Here is an 18,799-nt window from a genome sequence, read left to right as displayed (position 1 = left end):
AGAGGCGGGTCAGGTGGTCTGGTATTCCCATCTCTTTCAGAATTTTCCACAGTTTATTGTGATCCACACAGTCAAAGGCTTTGGCATAGTCAATAAAGCAGAAATAGATGTTTTCCTGGAACTCTCTTGCTTTTTCCATGATCCAGTGCATGTTGGCAATTTGATCTCTGGTTCCTCTGCCTTTTCTAAAACCAGCTTGAACATCTGGAAGTTCACGGTTCACGTACTGTTGAAGCCTGGCTTGGAGAATTTTGAGCATTACTTTACTAGCATGTGAGATGAGTGCAATTGTGTGGTTGTTTGAGCATTCTTTGTCACTGCTTTCTTTCGGATTGGAATGAAAACTGACCTTTTCCAGTCCTGTGGCCACTGCTGAGTTTTCCACATTTGCTGGCATATTGAGTGCAGCACTTTCACAGCATCATCTTTCAGGATTTGAAATAGCTCAACTGGAATTCCATCACCTCCACTAGCTTTGTTCATAGTGATACTTCCTAAGGCCCGCTTGACTTCACATTCCAGGATGTCTGGCTCTAGGTGAGTGATCACACCATCGTGATTATCTGGGTCATGAAGATCTTTTTTGTACAATTCTTCTGTGTATTCTTGGAGCTTCAGGCAGACATAAATGTCTATTTTTTTCTACTTTTGTTTATCCATGGCTGCACACCATCAACTCTTCTACACTGTGTGTTTTTGTTTTTTTTTCTCAACATTATATGTTGGGACAATTTTCAAATTGGAAGCAAGACAACTTCCTCATTCTCTCTCCAGCCACGTAGCGCTCCACCGTCTGCACCACGGCAATAATTTCCCTGGCGTCTACTGATGGACACTCAGGGGGTTCCCAGCGCTTTGCTACGACAATGGAAGTGACTGTCCTGCTGCCTGTCACTTCTCATGGATGTTAGAGAGTTGATAAGATTCATTCATAGGAGCAGAATGGTTCCCAGGAATCTCTGTGGGTTTCACTGATCTTGCTGAGTGGCCCTCCTGGGGGGCTGTGAAATCACACTTCCAGAGTAGTTGTGGGGGTGGCTCCTGGTGACTGTCAGCCTCGCCAGACACTGTCGTCACCCACACACTAGGGGTTTGGGCAGTCTATTCTTTTTAAATATTTTTAATTTTTTGACCACGCCATGTGGTGTGCAGGATCCTAGTTCCAACCAGGGACCAAACCCGTGACCCCGCAGTGGAAGCTCTGAGTCTTAACCACTGGCCCACCAGGGTTTCATCTTTCAAACCAGAAACCCCAGGCTTCCCCAGGACTCCCCTGGCTGCAAGGAGGCCCCGAGGCCCCGTGGTCCCCGTTGGGATGGAAATGAGGCTTCCCCTGCCTCCCTGCCCTGGGCCAGCCTCACCTCCCTGTCCCAGCCCTCACAGACCAGGCCTCCTCCTGGGCACCCTGGCACTCCTCACGGGCTCCCTGGCCTCCCTGCGGCATCCCCGCTCTCCCTACAGCAGCCAGAGAGTTCTTTCCCAGTCACAGATCCCAGCAAACTGCCTCTTCAGAGTCCCTAGTGCTCCCCCCTTTGCAGTGAGTGGAGTGAGTGAACCCCAACGCCCAGCCCCACCAAGGCCCCCTCGTTGCCAGCCTGCCACTTCAGTGGGGCTTGCTTGAATCCCCACTCCCAGCCAACCCTGCCTTGAGCTCTTTCTTTCCCTAAAACCTGAGCCCTTCCCGAGGTCCTAGGCTGTTTCCCTTCCGGTGCTGCCCCTCCCTGCTCTGTGCACATGCCTGTCCCCCGCCACGGTCCCCCGCCCCAGTGAGTACTGCCTGTGGCCACAGCGGTACTGCCCCACCCCATAACCGCTGCATCACCCCACCCACCCCACCAACCATCTGCCCCGCACTTGAACCTGGACTGTTTATTAACTTGCTCCCTGTTCCTTCCGGGCCTCCCAGGGATGTGAGCCCTTCAGGGAGAGCCTGGCCCGCCCTCCCCATTGCCCCCTGCAGGGACGGGGCGGGGTTGGAGGATCCCACCTGCGCTTGACCCATGGCCTGCCTTCCAGTTGACAGGAGTCTGGATGGGGGCCAGCGCCGGGGGCCCTCACCCACGACCTGCCCTCTGTCCCCTCTGCCCAGCGACCCAGTCCTCGCCTCTGGGGCAAATCCTTCCCTTAAAGGAATTTTCCCTCCATGACCACAAAGTTACTGATGCAGAGCCCTTGGTGGAGGGGCTGGAGCTGGTGACCCCGCGGGACCTTAGCGGCTCTCCCGTCCTACAGGGACAGCGTGGATGGCGCCCCCCACAGCGCCAGCATGGAGTCCACCCAGCCGGCTCCCCGACCCCAGGGCCCCGCCTCTGACCGCCTCTGTTCTCCTTGGACCCTGGCCCACCCTGCTGCAGGGAGGCTGGGGGGTGCATCTCAGCACCCTCTGCATTTTGGGGCCCAAGTCCATTCTCTTTGGTCCATGAATATCTGCCTGGATCAGAAACTTTCCATCTGGCCCTCAGCTTCCATGAGCTCCCCCCTCCCCCTGCCTCCTCCTCCTGAGCTCCACAGGGAGAACTCAGCGGAAAACCCACCGGCCATCCCCCTGCCCTGAGGCTCCAACCTGCCCAGGGCCCACACTCGGAGCTCAGCCTGGGGTGGCCTGTCCCTCCCCCTCCCCTGGGTGCTCCCCAGGATCAGTGGGTCCATCCCTCCCGCATCTCATCCCAAAGGGCCTTCCCTCTGGCTCCAGCCGCTGATGTCCAGGCGTTTCCAGCTGGAGTTAGTCATGCCTCCCCCGCCTGCCCACCCCACATGCCTCCAGCTCTGTGGAATGAGTTCACCAAGGTTCCCCTTTGCCTCCCAGGGACTCTGCCCTTCTCCAAATCCTGGGCCAGGATGGGGGTGTGGAGGAGAGCTGGGGCCAGCTGTAATCACAGCTGGGCCCTTCGAGGTCAGTTCCAGGAATACGAGAGCCGGTTCCCACTGTGCCCGATGGCATGGAGCTGAAGTGTCGCCATCCCCCTCTTCTGTAAAGGACTGTGGGGGACGTCAGACAGGTTCGTGATCACCACCTCCAGGTGAGGAAACTGAAGGGTGGAGTGAGGGGCCTTGGCCCACAGCAGACCCTCCCAAAGGTCACGCTCACAGGTGAGAGGTGGGCAGGAGGCGCTGGGGGACAGAGTCTGCCAGACCCCAAGAGGCTGAGAAAGCCTCTCCAAGAGAAATCACTCCACAGCCACTTTTGAAATCAGCTTTATATTAAGCTATAAAAACCAAGAATTTGTTCTTAAAAAAACATACAAAAGCACACTATCAAAAAATAATAATAACATCAAACATGCAAATGTACAAAGGCCTTCATGAACCATCTACTCGGGCCAATTTCTGGCCACAGTACCTGGAAAGAGGGGGACAAGTCCACGAGAGCCGGCTACAAACCCAGTCACAGAGGGGCGTTCCCGCAGGCACAGGCGGGGTGGGTCATGCCTGCGTCTCCACTGTCCCAGGCCCAGGAAGGTGACTGCACCTTTGCTTTCCTGGGTAGGATAAGGCACTCCACAGGGCAGGCGATGGGTGAAGGCTGTAGGCAGCAAAATAGTGTCCACCCCATAAAGATGCTCACATCCTAATCCCTGGGCCTGTGACTATGTTAGTTTCCATGGCAGAGGAATTAAGGTTGTCAGGTGGAATTAATAATCAGCTGACTTTAACATCAGAAGAGGATCCTGGAGTGCCTGGGTAGGTCAAAGGTCATTGTCCGGTGGGTTAAAGGTCACCACCAGGGGCCTTAAATCAGAAGAGGGAGTAGAAGGGGAGTCCTGAGACCTAAAAGGATTTGACTGGCCGTTGCTGGTTTTGGAAATGGAAGGGGGCCACGAGCCAAGAAATATGGGAGGCTGGCCTCTAAAAACTGGAAAAAGGAAGGAACTTCCCCACCAGAGCTTCCAGAGGAACCGCCTAGGTCAGCCCACCAGATCACGTCAGACTGCTGACCTCCAGAACTGAAAGCAAGGTCTTGTTTTAGGCTCCCAAGCTGTGGAAGTTTGTTAGACTGGCAACAGGGAACTGACCCAGAGCCAAGGGGTCAGAAGTCAAGATGGCCCTGCCCCGACCTCAGCCTGACTTCCAGGGGAGGACCCACAGAGGCATCCCTGGGTCTGCACCTTGTCGGGGGAGGCAGACCCCGAGAAAACCCAGCAGGTCCTGGCCCTCCCAGGCCCATCCTCAGGGGACACCTGAGGGGAATCAGAGTGGGGGTTAGGGGCTCGGACACTGGCTTTGCCCCCATTTGTCCTGTCATCCCACAGGCCCTTTTCCAGTCCCCCCACGCCTTCCCCAATAAGAGCTCATCTTTCCCTTTTTCCTCCTCCACTTCTTCCTTCTGTTCTACTCAGAGGCTGAGGCTGGCTCGATGCAACCCTGCACCAGAGAAGGCAGGAGGGGTGAGGCTCAGGCCCTGGGCAGGAGCTGGGGAGGCTGGAGACCCAGCCTGAGCAGGGCAGTCCTCAGGCAGGTGTGGCAGGACCTCGCGGACAGGCGGTGATCCCGGAGCTGGGTCCCCGAGCCACACACCCTCCTCACCCCTCCTTCAGGGCGTGCAAGCTCCACTCTCATCCACAGAGCTTCCCTCCACGGCTCCTGCCCCACAGGAGGGGTCAACACGCCATGGCTTGTCCAATTCCAGTGGCCCAGGGGCCCACACCTCAGCCAGGCTGGGGCAGAAGCAGCAGCAGAAGGCAGGACCCCCAGAGGGGCTGCAGGGCTATGACACTGGTGCCGGTCTGACGGCCTGCAGTGGAGTGGTGTCCCATGCTTGCCAGGCGCCTCCTAAGGAGATCAGTACACAGGAAAAGCTAACCAACCTTTATAAGCGAAAATAGGGCCTTGGAGGGCTCGTGTGCCCCCGTGTTGATGTCCAGAATGCTCCGGATGCTCTTGGCGTCACTGCTGGACAGGTTCCCCTTGATGGCCAGGATGGCACTCAGGTGGCCCTTGCTGTCAAAGACAGGGTCCCATCAGTGCAGCCCGCTCACCAACACCCCTGCTCACACCCCTTCCCAGCACCCAAGACTCCTGGCTGGAGCCACAAGGCCCGGCAGCCAATCCCCTACCCACGAGGGTGCCCTGATATGCTTAAAGCACTGGGCTCAGGTGGCACCGCCTCAGTGCCTCCAGAGGGTGCCAAGCTCCTGCCCGGTCCAGCCTTTACACTGGCTATTCCTCCCAAATGCTCATCCCCAGGCCCTTGAGGTAACCAGCTCCTTCTCACCCCTTAGCACTTAGCTAACATGTCACCTCCCCGTCAAGAAGCCACCTGCCAGTACAGGAGACACGGGTTCGACCCCTGATCTGGGAAGATCCCAAATACCACCAAGCAACCAAGCCCTTGGACCACAGCTATTGAGCCTGTGCTCAAGAGCCCTCAAGACCTCAAGCCCGAGCTCTGCAGTAAGAGGAGTCACTGCCATGAGAAGCCCGCGCTCTGCAGTAAGAGGAGTCACTGCCATGAGAAGCCCGCGCTCTGCAGTAAGAGGAGTCACTGCCATGAGAAGCCCGCGCTCTGCAGTAAGAGGAGTCACTGCCATGAGAAGCCCGCGCTCTGCAGTAAGAGGAGTCACTGCCATGAGAAGCCCGCGCTCTGCAGTAAGAGGAGTCACTGCCATGAGAAGCCCGCGCTCTGCAGTAAGAGGAGTCACTGCCATGAGAAGCCCGCGCTCTGCAGTAAGAGGAGTCACTGCCATGAGAAGCCCGTGCGCTGCAACTCGAGAGCAGTCCCCTACTTGCTGCAGCTAGAGAAAAGCTCACGCAGCAACAAAGACCAGCACAGCCAAAAGTAAACAATAAAAACTGTTTTAAAAAGTCACCTCCCAGAGAGGATTTTCCAGCTCTAAAGTCAGCACCTCCCACCATTCACAACCTTGGTTAAACAATCTTTAAAACTTGCAAATGGTACTCCTTCGCCGGATGACCTCATCATTGCTAACCCTCATCTGACTATCTGTCTGTCAGAAGGCCTGGTCTGTCTTGTACCTCCTCCCATCCTGGTGCCTAAACACAGCCGGGTAGCTAGTAGGAGACCACTTGATAACTGTTGGCCGGCTGGGTGGATACAAGGATCCATGAATGGATAGACGGATAGGTGGGCAGGTGGATGACTAGATGGGTGGATGGATGGATAGATCGAAGGACAAACAGATGGGTAGATGAGTGCGTGACCAGATGGCTGGATAGCTAGATGGGCGTCCAGATGGGTAAGCGGGTGCCTGTATGATGGGTAGTTGGACGGGTGAGTGTGTAAGTGGATGGGTGGCTGAACAGGTGGACTAGACCAGCCAGTGGCTGGACCAGGCTATGCGGGACAGGCCGGCCACACCAGAGGACTCAACCCACAGAGACTGCTGCCCTGGCTCACCAGATCCTCAGGCAGTCAGGGATTGAGCCTGCACTCTAGAACAGAGGCCCCAGGACACAGGTCAAGCCTCTGAGGACCCCTAGGCTGACCGGCGGACCCCAGCTTCACTACGGACGTGCCACGGCCTCCAGCAGGTCCGTGGTCCCTCTGGTCTCGGATCCCCTTCTGAAGGAAAGTCTCAGAGGATGCATTGTGGAGTCGGATGCCTGGCTTTGCTGTCTCGGCTCTACGACTGACCAGCTGCTTTACCCTGGACACATTCCTCACACCCCCAAGTCTCATCTGGACGACCGGGATGAAGAATGTTAGCCCTAGCAGGTGGCAGCAAGGACCGAGTGAACAGCTGCTGTAAAGATCTGGGCACAGTGGCCAGTATCTATCTGCACTCTGCCCACCCTCAGGGACTCACTCTGGCCGCCCCCCAGGCTCCGACTGCAGCGGGGAACCACAGGGCCACGCTGCCTTCCCTGGGTGCTGGAGGTCCCGGTTCTCACCTGAAGTCAGGGTACAAGGTGGCGTAAGTGGCCACCTCAATCTTGATGGCACTGGGGTCTTGCAGGCGAATGATCTCTGCAAGCGTGGGGAGGGCGTCGTGTAGCCAGGTGGCCGGGGAGCCCTGCAGGCACAGGCTTGTTGAGAGAGGCTGGCCCTGCCCAGAAGCGCCCAGGGGCCCAGAGAGGCTCAGGTCGGACCTGATCAGGTTTGGAGAGGCCCAGAGAGGCTGTCCTAGCCCGTGAAGAGCTTGGAGCAGGAGGACAGCCTACCACCATGGGAGGTTGAGGGGGGGGGCGGGGGCTTACACTCTGGGTGCAGAACTGCTGGATGAGCTGGGCGTTGGCCTGGACGTGCCCCGCCAGCTGCTGCTGCTGCTCTGCCGTCTTGAGGACCAGGCGCCGCTTGCAGAGGCGGGCGATGTACTCCTTCACCAGGTGCAGGTGGACCGCCTCCAGGAGCTCCTGGGTGGGTGAGTGCGCAGGGCCATGGGAACCCACCACCTCCCTGAAGGCCAGGGTCCAGGGAGGGGCGGTGGCCAGAGCAAAAAGCGCATCCGGGTGTGCGCACACACATGTCTGCCTGCGTGTCCCCCGCCGGCAGCCCAGCACCCCCTCACCTCCCGGAAGCAGTCCTGCAGCTCTGAGAACTCAGGCATCCTCTCGGCCACGGCGGAGACAATTTCCTCCAGGGTCTGCTGGGGGGCAGCCCAGCGGGTCTGCGTGAACCTCTTGAACAGCGGCTGCGAGAGAGGGTCAGGCTGTGTGGCCACACCCGGCAGAGGACGGGCCAGCCCAGTAGACACGCACGCACAGACACGCACAGACACACACGGGGCCGGGACAGGGGTCGGGTTATATTAAAGCCTCCCCGGGCGCTCCAGCAGGAAGTGGAGGCCGGGTCTGGGTCCCCTTCTCCAAGGCCGACCAGCCAGGACTGCCATCTGCCTGCCCTGAGGCCTTCTCCAGCATCTCCCTCCTTAGATAAATAAATTCCTGACTAAACAAAGCCCTGTGCTTGGCTGGGCCTATGATGATGATGGCCCTGCCGAGTCATCCAGGGTCACCGCCTGGCCACCCGCAGCCGTGGGCACTGGGGTCAAGGGGGGGTCCCCCAGGGGGCAGGCAGGGAGTGCCCCCCTTCCTCCCCTAGGACCCCCGCCTCCTCCTGCGGTACAGGCACCAAGGGTTTCTGGGGATGCCCTGGGCCCCGCAGATGTGGCGGGAGCCACCAGAGGCTCTGAGCCTCCTGGCTGGAAGGCAGGGTCGGGCAGAAGGGCCTGGGGGCCTCAGGGGAAACTACAGGCAAACTTGAGGACTAGGTGGAGTCCCAACAGGGAGGGGCGCTGAGGCTTCTCTTCCGCACCCCAGGGCCCTAAGCGGCCCTCTGAGGCCAAGCCCGAGGCTGAAGCGGGGGTGATGTCAAGGGCGGATCACGGCCCCATCACGGGGCCACCAGCCTCCCTGCAGCTGCCCCGTGCCACGCCTTCCTCGAGCCAGGTCTTCGTTTCTGTCGCCGACCCCCCCCACCCCACCGTCCAAGGCCCTCCCGCAGCCCCCCCAGCACTAGACTCAGCACTGCCGGGGGGCAGGAGGCTGGACTACCTTCAGGTCCCCAAACAGGCTCTGGAGCAGGGTATCAAAGCCATGGCTCTTGAGCTCATTCAGGGGCCTCAGCAGGGAGCTCCGGAGGTCTGGCGGTGTCTGCCACTGCTGCTCCAGGGACGTCCTGGAAACACAGGAGGCAGGGAGGTCACGCCAGCCCCAGCCCTGCCCGGCCTGCAGCCCTAAACCCAGAGAGCCCGGGAGCCCCAGGCGAATCTCCCTAAACCATCGCTCTAGAACCCTCCCTGGCTCCCCAGGCCCGGTGGGAGCAAGACCAAGACACTCCATCCAGGCTCCCTAGGCGGGACCCAGCCTTCCCACCTAACACCCACCTAACACCACATCCTGTTCTAACTGAGGACAAGTGGCTCAGCCTCTCCATAGCTCAGGGTGCGCATGGATCAGTGGACACAGTCACTGTATCTACTTAACGAGGTTGCTAACAGGATAAATGAAGCCCTGCGCGTGAGCGCCTGACCCACCGGCACTAGACAAATGTTCGCTGTTGCCGCTGTAAGCCTGGGTATTTCCTTTCCACCCTGTTCATTTTAATTCAACATCTCTGCTTAGGCTGCTCCTCCTCCCTCCCCATCCCAGGCACCTCCCCCCCGACCCCCCCACCCCTCTGCACCCCCACCCCCCTGCCGGCTTCCCGGCCCCCCACCAACACAGGCAGGCAGCCGCAGTGACTCCCCCCACTGCCCAGCGCCCTTACCGGAAAGGGAGGCAGTTGTTGATGTTAGCGATGACATTGGCCCTGTAATTGCGCAGCTGTCTGCATCGCTCCAGAAATCCATCAAAGGCGCGCTGATAGCTGGTGAAAGGGAAAGGGCACACATAGGAGCAGCACAAACACTGGGGCAATGGCAGCCTCGGTGGCTGCCTGATCACCCTCCTGCTCCACATGTGGGCCAGACGCAGCAGGCATTCCGGAACTGGCTTCACACGCTCAGCGCTCAGCCAGGCGGGGCCAGGGCCCCTGCAGAGCTGCTGGAGAGGATGCGGCAGAGCCCCCAGGCCCCTCTAGAGCTGCAGGCAGAGGCAGGGAGGCTGGCAGCCATAACTCTGGGGTCACAGACCCGGGTCATCACCTGAAGGGGAGGCCAGGGCCTCAGTCCCTCGGGGGGCATCTTTGCAGTTGGAGGCTGCTCTTCCAGGGGATTTGCTGAGCAAGGTGGGGGCGGGGTGGTCAGATGACCTGAGGCTCTCAGCGCCCAGTTTGGTGGTGCAGGGGGACAAGGACTCCTGCTCATAATAACAGACACCCTAGGGGCAGGGAGGGGGCGCTGGTCTAGCTAAGATCCCCACCTGGGGCCCAAGGGAGGGATTGGGGCTCTGAGAGAGGTGGTGGCAAGGACTCCTCAGCCCCCAGCCCCGCTCCAGGCATGTATGCCCATCACCCACCTCCTGAGGAACCTGGCCAGCTCTTCCAACAGCAAGGGCTTTATCTGCGCGCCCAGGTCCAAGGTGATGCTCTCGGCCTTGGCCTGGCCCTGGGAGATGATCTGCAGGGGTCAGGGGTGAAACTGAGCAGAAGCCTGCCTGCTCTAGGGCTGGGGCAGGGGTGGGCGTGGGTAAGACATGGAGCAAGGGGGTGTGTGCTCAGTGGCGGGCCCGTCTGCCCACAGGGACGAGGCCGGTGCAGGCGGCGCAGTGGGTGCTACCTGGATGATGTCGATGGCCAGCTCACTGTGGCAGTGACCGTCCAGCCTCAGCGGGGCCTCATCGTTGGTCCAGCGGTTTGACTCCAGCTCCAGAGCTCGGGCCGTCAGCTCCCTCACGCTGGCCTGGAGGGGAGGAGGGGCCCACTCAGGGTAGGGCGAAGCCCACGGGGCATCCCTGCCAGGCTCCCTGCCCCCCCCCCCCCTTTCCTTCCCACCCCGCCTCAGCCCCGCCTGGCACTGGCCCTGGACTCACCACCTCGTTGGAGAGGAACGTGGCCTCCAGCAGCTGGATCTGGGTTGGGGGCAGGAGGGTCCCCAGTCTGACTCCCTGCAGCTCGGGCGCCAGCTTGGGGCTGTTGAGGATGTCGCTGTGGGCAGATGGGCTGGCGTGAGGAAAACCAGCACTGTCCCCCCAACCCCAGCCCCCGCCCCAGCCAGAGCCCTGCACACAGCTCAGTCGCCTTCCCTCCTGTGCCTCCCACCCCTGCCTCTCCATCTCAGTTCAATCCAGGCCCCAAATCCCAGAATCACCCTGCCTCCGTTCACTCTCTCAGCCCCATCCACTCTTACTCCGGGTTATGCTCCCGAAACCCATCAGCCTCGAGCTACCCTGCCAGAGGCACCCTACAGCCCAGCCCCCATCTCCCGCCTGGCACACCAAAGGACCCTCCTCCCAGGCTCCCTGCCTTGCCTCCAACAGTCCCTCCTCCCCACTGTGGTGGGCAGAACCACATTTCCTGTCTGATCTCCCTTCGCCAAGGGCTCCCTGCTCCAAGGGCTCCCACTCCCCTTCTCACCCTCTGTCTCCTTCCCTCCATCCCCCACAGTGCTCCCATTGCATCCCACCAGCCTTGCCCCGCCTCCCCACCCCCAGACCAGCTGTGCTGCCCCCAGAGGAGGGCCAGTCCCAGCAGGAAGGGCTGTCTGCCCCTCCCCGACCTCACCCTGGACGGAGGCATATCCACCCATCCTTGTGGCGCTTCCCTTGGGTCCCAGAGCCTCCTGGGGACTGCCCAGCCCTGGCACTTCCTCAGGGCCTTTGTCTGCCCGGAGGCTCAAGAATAGCCCTTTCTGCCTCCCGCACCCCCCCGACCCTGGCCTGGATGCGCTGTGTCCCTTTTCTCCCCAGACTTCTGGCCACACGGGCCTCCATGGAGCCACCCTGGTCGCCCCCTCTCAGGGCTCAGCGTCCCGCTGCACTGACCCCAGGGGGCCCCAGGTGAAAGCCCCTGAGGTCACAGGGACAGGAAAGTGGAGGGGCAGAAGGGACAGGCCCAGCACTTCCTGGTGAGTCAGGACCAACAAGAAGGAACTGGTTCGGCTGGCGGGCCTCTCCGGCATCCCCTGCCCTGGGCCAGCTTCCCTGCTCTCCTTGACTCCTCACCACCACCCCCGCCTGGTCCTTCCTTGGGCCCCTGCTGGAGGCTGAGCCACCAGCACCAACCGAGACCACTGACATCCCTGAGAGCCTCAGACATCGCTCACAGGGTCTACACCTCCAGGCTTCCTGCAGGCTTTATGCTACAGGCTGGGCCAGCCCCTACCAGAAACCCTGAACCAATCCACACTGTGGTTTAAGTCTCTCCCCACCCAGCTTGTACGAATGGCGGACATGCTTGTTGCAGTAAAATAAGGGAAAAAAGAAGAAAAAAGGTGTTGTGCTGTTTTTTCTTTCCAGTTCTTTACCTGTTCCTGATCTGCAGTCTGTAACTAAGTCTCTTTATCAAAAGATTAAACCTGATTTGAGAATCACATGCTGCACCTATCGTCCCCTCAAAACATTTTGTATCTGGGGCTCAACTTCATAGCGCCCTCTCTGCAAACCACCCCTTCGAGTTTTTCTCTCCTTCTGCATTATAGAAAGAAAGTCTCAGTACAGTCCACAAAACATAACGGACCCAACGACTGGGCCAGCAGACTGCCAGACCCAAATTACCAGGCTACTCAACGCCAGCCTGATGACTGTTTTTGAAACAGCGTGAGGAGAAGCATGCAGGATCCTCACCCCTCTGTTCATCTCCAACCCCAGACTGCGAGCCCCCAGCTATATGATCCCCTAGGTTCCCCACGGAGGCAGGGACACAGTACTGGAGGCAGGAGCCTGCTGTGTTCTTGCCTCTGTCTCCGGATTTTCTTATCCAGCTTCGGTGGGCAGAGAAAGCCAAGATACTGGCAGCAACATGCTCAGGGATGCATGGGGTCTGACTGTATCAGGGGATGCCTATATCTGAATACAGTTGGTACCAGGGATTCTCCACTGCAGTACCAGGTGCCTCCCAAACTGAGAGCTCCAGGCCTCGGTGGCCAGAACTCAGCTCTGCCACTGGGAGAGACCTTGCACAATGGGGATTTCCCCAACAGGCCCAATGCCCCCCATCCTGCCTGGGAGTGCTCCCTGGGCCTGCTGGGGGTGTTGAACCACAGTGCTCCCAGAAGGCCTCCCAGCCCAGCCTTGGGCCCTGTAGGGCAGCTCCCTTTGCCAGGAACACCATCCCCACTGCCTCTCCCAGCCTGTCCTCGCTTCCCCCTCCCCTGACTCCCTTACTTCTGTTAGACTGTCAGCAGCCCCAGAGCAGGGCCGCTGCCTCCTGAGGCAGGTAGAATCCTGCATCTCCTCCTCCGAGCTGGCTTCCTGGGCTGACCCAGGCCAGGCCAGGGCCCCTGCTCCTGGCCACAGCCCTTCCTGACTCTGGATCACAGGCGGCTTCACCCCCTAACCCAGACTGGAAACTCAGGAATGAAAGATGAGGTCCTTGCCCCCATTCTCTGTGCCTCAGTTTCCACAACTGTGGGATGCCGCTGAGGCTGGAGAGACTAAGGATTCCCAGGGCAAAGCAGGCCCAGCGGAGGCCCTGTCCCTTTGATTCCAGCCCCCTGGGCCGTTCTCCCAGGGGACTCCCTGCACGTGGTGACACCCAGGCCCTGCCCGCCCAGGGAACCCCAGCCCGGCACCCCGCACCCAAGCTCACTTGGGGTAGAGGTTCTGCACCCATAACAGCAGCATGTAGGTATCTCGCTGGCACAGCTCAAACTGCGTCAGGGCCGACAGCTGGGACGCAAATTCCGCGTGGTAGCTCTCGGCGTAGGCGGCCACCACGCGGATGTCTGCGGGGAAGAGCGGCTTGAGGCGCTCCACCACGGCCTCCAGGTCCTCCTTCATGGTGCGGCCCATGTGCAGGAAGGTGCGCTCGGCCTCCGTGCGGCCCTCGGCGTCCGCGGCCGGCCGCCGGCTCAGGCGCTCCGCGGCCGCCTGCGCCACGCCGTCCCGCCACAGCTGCAGCCAGCCCCGGGGCCGCGTGGTCGCCAGCCCCAGGCACCCCGGGGGCCCCGCCGCCGCCGCCGCCGCCACGCGGGTCCTGGCGCTCCTGCTCGGCCAGCACGGCCAGCGCCTGGCGCAGCCGCTCGGGCTCCGCTTCCAGCGGCCGGCGCAGCTGCCCTAGCACCTGGTCGCGCAGCAACGCGTACAGCGCCTCCACCTTGCTCTGGCGCCGCACCAGCTCCTCCTCGCTCGCGCGACCCGCCGCCGCGGCCTCCTGCAGCTCCAGCTCCAGCGCCAGCAGAGGCCGCGCCGCCTCCAGCCGCCCGCGCTCCAGGTCGGCCTTGAGCTCCTCCACTGCGGCCAGGACGCGGCATTAGTGTGGCCTGGGGTTCTGAGACCCGCCCAGTTCACCTCCCAGGGGCCAAGACTCCCCAAATCATGCGGGGTGTCCCAGCCCGGGCAGGGCACACCAGGCTCAGATCCTGAGATCAGGGGCAGCAGGTGAAAGCAGGGAGGGGAGGCCCTTGACGCCCTTAAACACCCACATGCCCTGCCCACTCTGTCCCAGCTGAGCGGGGCATCCACTCCAATGAGCCCCCATCCTGCCCAGACCCTGCCCGCCTGGGAGGGGGCTGCCGCCTACCTGTGGGCAGCTGGGCAGGCGGCCGCGGACTGGATTCAGACTCGCCCTCGGTCTCTGATAAGCTGGGCTGACCCTTCTTCTTCCTCCCTTTGGTGAAGACGCTGATCATGGTGGCCAGGCCTTTCGACTTTTTCTTCTTCTTGCCGGCCTCTTCTTCGTCCCTGTCTGTGGCCACCTCGGCCTCCAGGGATGGCACTAGGTCCTCGGAGGAGGCCTCCGACATGGAGGCCTCAGACTCTGCCTCTGAGGTAGAGGGCAACTTCTGGGCGCTTCTGGGGAAGTCAGGGGCCCCGGACACAGGCTGCTGGCCTGGGAGTCCTTGGAAGAAGGTCAGCATCTTCAGCATCACCCCGACTCTGGCCTGCAGGTTGACAAGCGGAGGGAATGAGAGGGTCAGTGGTCGTGGGGGACTGGCCCCTGGCTCCCCAGCCCAAGCATGCAGCCAGGTTGATCTGTTTTCACCTGTGTGACCGCCAGGGCTCTGGCTGTCTCCTGGCCCAGATGGATACCAGCAACTTAACTTTCCCCCTGGAGACCACTTCCGCAGAACTCGCAGGCCCTCCCAGAATCTCCAGACAGAAGGAGACTTCATTTTGGCAAATCCTTCCTTGTCAGCCCATCCTCTGGGCAGGGAGGGGGACCACAGGCTCGCTGGGGACCCTGGGGGAGTGGGCAGAGCTCGGCTTCTGGCCCAATGCACAAAGCGAGAACCGAGGTCCAGAACAGTCAGAGGGCACAAGAGGCTGGGCTGAGGCAGGAATCCGGCCCCAGCCCCATCCTCCGTTCTGCTCTGTTCTCTTGACTCATGTGGCTTGGGGTCCCAGGGGAACGTAGTGAGCAGAAACAGGACTGCTCCCGCTGGGACCACGAGGCAGGCAGGGCCAGACCCCTGTTATGACCTTGGGGGGCTCAGGTCTACAGAAACCACAGTGCCCCCTCAAGCCCTTTCCCAGGTCGGAGGGACAAGCGGCCCAAGGAGGCACAGGCCTGTCTGAGGTCACACAGCAGCTCAGACAGGAAACTCGAGCTTCCCAGCTCCACCTCACCCTGCCTGCTCCCCAAATGGGGTGACGTAACCACCACAGAAGCTTCCATTTCCTGGGCCCTTCCTGAGTGCCCGTCCCATCACTTCCGCACTGCCTTCCAGGAGGGGTGTTATTTTCCTCATCTCACGTAACTAGCTCAGAGAGGCTTAAAATGCCCCCATGGTCAACAACTTGGAACTCAGCTCACCAGGCACTGGGCTTCCCCACCATCCAGAGAGGCAGCACCTTCCCCAGCGCCTTGACCATGGGGTGAGCCAGGCCAGGACCGGTGGAGGGGAACACGGCTGACCTGAAAGGAGGCAGCGGGGCAGGGCTGGGAAAGGGGAGCAGAGGGGAACGGGCCTCCTTGGTAACTTGAATGAGCCGTAACAGGGCCTGCCCCACCACCCAAGAGTAAATACACCAAGTCGTGACTCACACAGCACGACTTCAACTCGCCCCTGCGGCAGCCCTGCAAGGCAGACAGGGTGATCCACCCCTGCAGAAAGGCAAACTGAGGCGGCAGGAGGTGGGGAGGTGGGATTAGGCCCGTCAGATTTTCCACATCCCCTGCTGCCTTCCCAGCAGCCCAGCCACCTTCGCGCATCCTCCCAGGAATGCTTCCCAAAGCCCCGAGCTTGACCAGAGCCACTCAGTGGCCAGGAAGCCGGGCTTTCTCCCCTCCCACAGCCTCACCAGATACCGGGGGCAGAGTCCTACACTGCTGGGTCTCAGCTGCCAGCCGGTGCCATTTGGACTGCGAGTTCCCCTCCAGAACCAAGCTGAGGGTCCTCCGGGGAGCCCCAAAGCCAGGGTCCCCAGGTGCAAGGCCACTGGGCACTTCTGCCCTGCCCATCCCTTCCCCCAGCATCCCTCCCAATCCATCTCGCTTTCATGCCAGACACCCACAGGAGCTGGTCCAGCTGGTTGGCAAGGGCCGCTCAGCCTCACCCTGGGCCCAGGCCCCACCTCTCCCCGCACACCTTCCCCTCCGCTGCCACAGGAGGGGGAGGGCCCTCCTGAGTGGCTGCGGACCACCTTCCTCACCTCTGCCCTCAATGCCCCGCCTCCTCCATCCCCCACGTATGAGGCTCCCGCCAGACTCCAGACCTGGTTCCTGCAGGTCCCTGCACGGCATAGCCGCCTCCTCCTCGCCTCTGGGGCACAAAATCTCCTCCCCAGCCAAGGTCCGCAGCAGCCCCTTTGGCCCCCACCCAGGCCTTCACTCTGAGGCCGCTGGTGCAGCAGAAAGAGAGACCATTGTGGGCTTGGCTGTACCATCCGCTAGGGTGTAGACCAGACCCCACCCTGCCTTCATAGACCTCAGTCTTCCCATCTGTGCAATGGGGAGGAGAACCCCACCTCACAGTGCTGCTGAAAGCAGGATGTGAGGGAAGCTGACGGGCCGAATCCCACCCCACCAGGCCTCAGTGAGGGTCTGAGTCTTGTGTCCCAGTGTCTATCAGGCTAACCCTGGTGGCCGGACACAACAGAAGAGGGCAGGAGAGGCATTCCTTTCAGTCGAGGCCGGTGGCTGGGCACACTCGGACAGGAAGGGGTATGCTCCGAATCACACCGTGTGGCCACAGCCTGGGGTACCTCCCTGGTCCGCCCAGCTCCCCCAGTTTCTATGCGGGCACACACACTCTCACTCTCCTCGCCCGGGTCAGGGCTGAGGTCCACGCCAGCCCCCCTGGTCCCTGAACATGAAGACATTCAAGCTCAGGCAGGTGAAGTGACTCGGCCTCTGTCATACAGCCAGCCGCCCCCCACCCCGCCCTGGGCCACTCCCGCCCCTCCTACTGCAAAGGAAGGGACACTAGGGCCCCTTCCCACAGCCCCTCCTCCCGGGTGCATCTAACCCGACCCTGACGCAGCAGCTCAGCCATAGGGCTTCAATTTCCCTAGAAGGGGGACTGCGGAAGACCTGGGGTTCTCCGCGCGGGGTACCCTCCATCGCGCCAGCCGCTCCCTACCGGGATCGGGCCGGAGAGGCGGGTCTCGTCGGGGCGGGTGGGCGGCCGCGTGGAGAGTTTGGAGACGGAAGCACCGGACGCCCGCGAGCGCAGGTCACTTACTGTGTCCGGGCCGAGCCTGTCGCCGCAGAGCCGGGCGCCGCCTGAAATAGACGCAGGCTCCACCCCCGTCGGGCCGGCCCTCCCCGCCCGCCGCCCCCGCGGAAAACCCCCGGGCGGAGGCCAAAGCCGAGAGAGTGTGCTGCCCGGTCCCCGCGTCCGGTGCCGCGCGCACGCACCCCCTGATCGAGGCGAAGACTGCCAAGCTGGGGTGTCCAGGAAGGGACTCTCTCCCACCAGCCTGGGCGGGGTGTCGGGGCTGGCTGTTGCCAGGCCTGAGTGGGGCCCCAGACCCGCACCCCCCAGCGGACAAGATGGGTTTGGTGCTGACCCATTGTCCGACAACAGCTTCTGATTGGCTGACTGGAAGGGGCCCTGCACTCAGGACCACTTTCCCAGCGTCACAGAGCCAGCACCTCGGGCAGCTCAGAGGACCTCCTAGCAACCCAGCTCACCCCTAACTGTGGGGAGTCCCCTTCCTCCCGCGAGGTGCTGGGGACTGTCCCACCTAACTCTGAGGCTGACCTCAGAGGATCACCCCTTCGGGAGAGAGTGTTCCCACCCTGGGGGTCACTGTGTCCACACACATCCCTGGGGAGGTGGCCCCCATGGAAGAGGCTCCCTAAGGCACCGGGTGCTGGTCAGCCTTTGCCAGAGTACCCGTGCTGGTGCCTGGCATACACTCTCATCACCCAGCCTTCCTTAAAAAGGGAAATGGCTCACAAAAGTGAGTGACTTGCCCGAGGTCACACAGGCAGTAAATGGGGGTCCGAACCCACACCCAGGCCTGCAGGACTCCCACTGAAGCGCTTTCCCTTTCTGGGACCCAAGCTGGGTCAGGCCAGGTTCCTAAAGGCACCAGGTGGGGATCCCAACAGCTCAGGCTTGAGTCTCACTTAGCCTGGCTTTGTCCTCATTCAACGCAACGCATCCTTGAGCAGGTCACATTGCTTTCTGGGCCTCAGTTTCCCATCTGAGGCCTGTTTCTCTGGGTCAGTCAAGGGGCCGGAGGGGAGCTGGGGAAGAGGACCTCTTCCCTGTTTCACATCCTAGAAATTCCTGCCCTCTGAAAAGGACCTTGCAGCTCAGGAATTTCCCGTCTGGGCACCGGCTTCCTTGTTGCTCCTTAATAGAGCTTCTGCTCCTCCCTCCCTTTTGTGTGCCCCCCTTCCCCCTCCCCTCTTGTTCCCTGCTCCCCCTGGAAACTGGGCACAAAGCTCTGCAGCCTGGGAGGCACAGCCAAGTGGGCAAGGCAGCGGGGAGATGGGGGTGCCCCTTGGAACTGAAAACTTCCTCTTCCTCCTTGGGAAAGGCAGCCGGGGACCAGTTTGGGGCTTGGACATTGATCCTGTCTCTGGACAGGGTAGGAGGGGGTTGAGGGGGGTTGTTGTGGGAAGAGGGGGCTTCAGGAGGCTGCAGTAAGACAGACTCTACCCCCTTCTCGCCTCGTGGCCTCAGGGGTGACATTTTTCAGATCTGAACCAACGGTCACAGGGGGTCATTCCAGCTGCTCCCAGTGCATAGAGGGGAAGACTAAAGGACTGCCCCCCGCACCACAGCAAGTTCATCCAGCCAGAGAGGGTGATGAGGACATGATCCAAGGGGTCCTGGCCCACTGCCTCCGTGGCTGTCTGCTGTGGCCTCATTGTGCAATCCTCAGTCCTCCCTGCCAGCCTCCTCTT

At 61.1% G+C, this 18,799-nt stretch overlaps 1 protein-coding gene across 1 annotated transcript; it reads right to left on the bottom strand.

Annotated features, from left to right (window-relative positions):
- Nucleotides 1-3,179: 3,179 nt before the first annotated feature.
- TNFAIP2 (TNF alpha induced protein 2) lies at nt 3,180-17,116 on the bottom strand. The gene is given in 14 exon segments (XM_070358028.1): nt 3,180-4,938; nt 6,850-6,971; nt 7,156-7,311; nt 7,467-7,589; nt 8,452-8,575; nt 9,167-9,265; nt 9,856-9,956; nt 10,116-10,238; nt 10,369-10,483; nt 13,085-13,461; nt 13,463-13,728; nt 14,018-14,378; nt 15,251-15,352; nt 17,019-17,116. Coding segments are annotated over 12 exon segments (2,094 nt in total). The 5' UTR covers nt 14,364-14,378; nt 15,251-15,352; nt 17,019-17,116; the 3' UTR covers nt 3,180-4,796.
- Between the last annotated feature and the right edge of the window lie 1,683 nt (nt 17,117-18,799).

This window comes from Bos mutus, chromosome 21 (assembly GCF_027580195.1).
Source record: "Bos mutus isolate GX-2022 chromosome 21, NWIPB_WYAK_1.1, whole genome shotgun sequence".
Classification (NCBI taxonomy): domain Eukaryota; kingdom Metazoa; phylum Chordata; class Mammalia; order Artiodactyla; family Bovidae; genus Bos; species Bos mutus.
The sequence above is the reverse complement of the archived record's forward strand: the minus strand, read 5'-3'. Positions and strand labels throughout refer to the sequence as shown.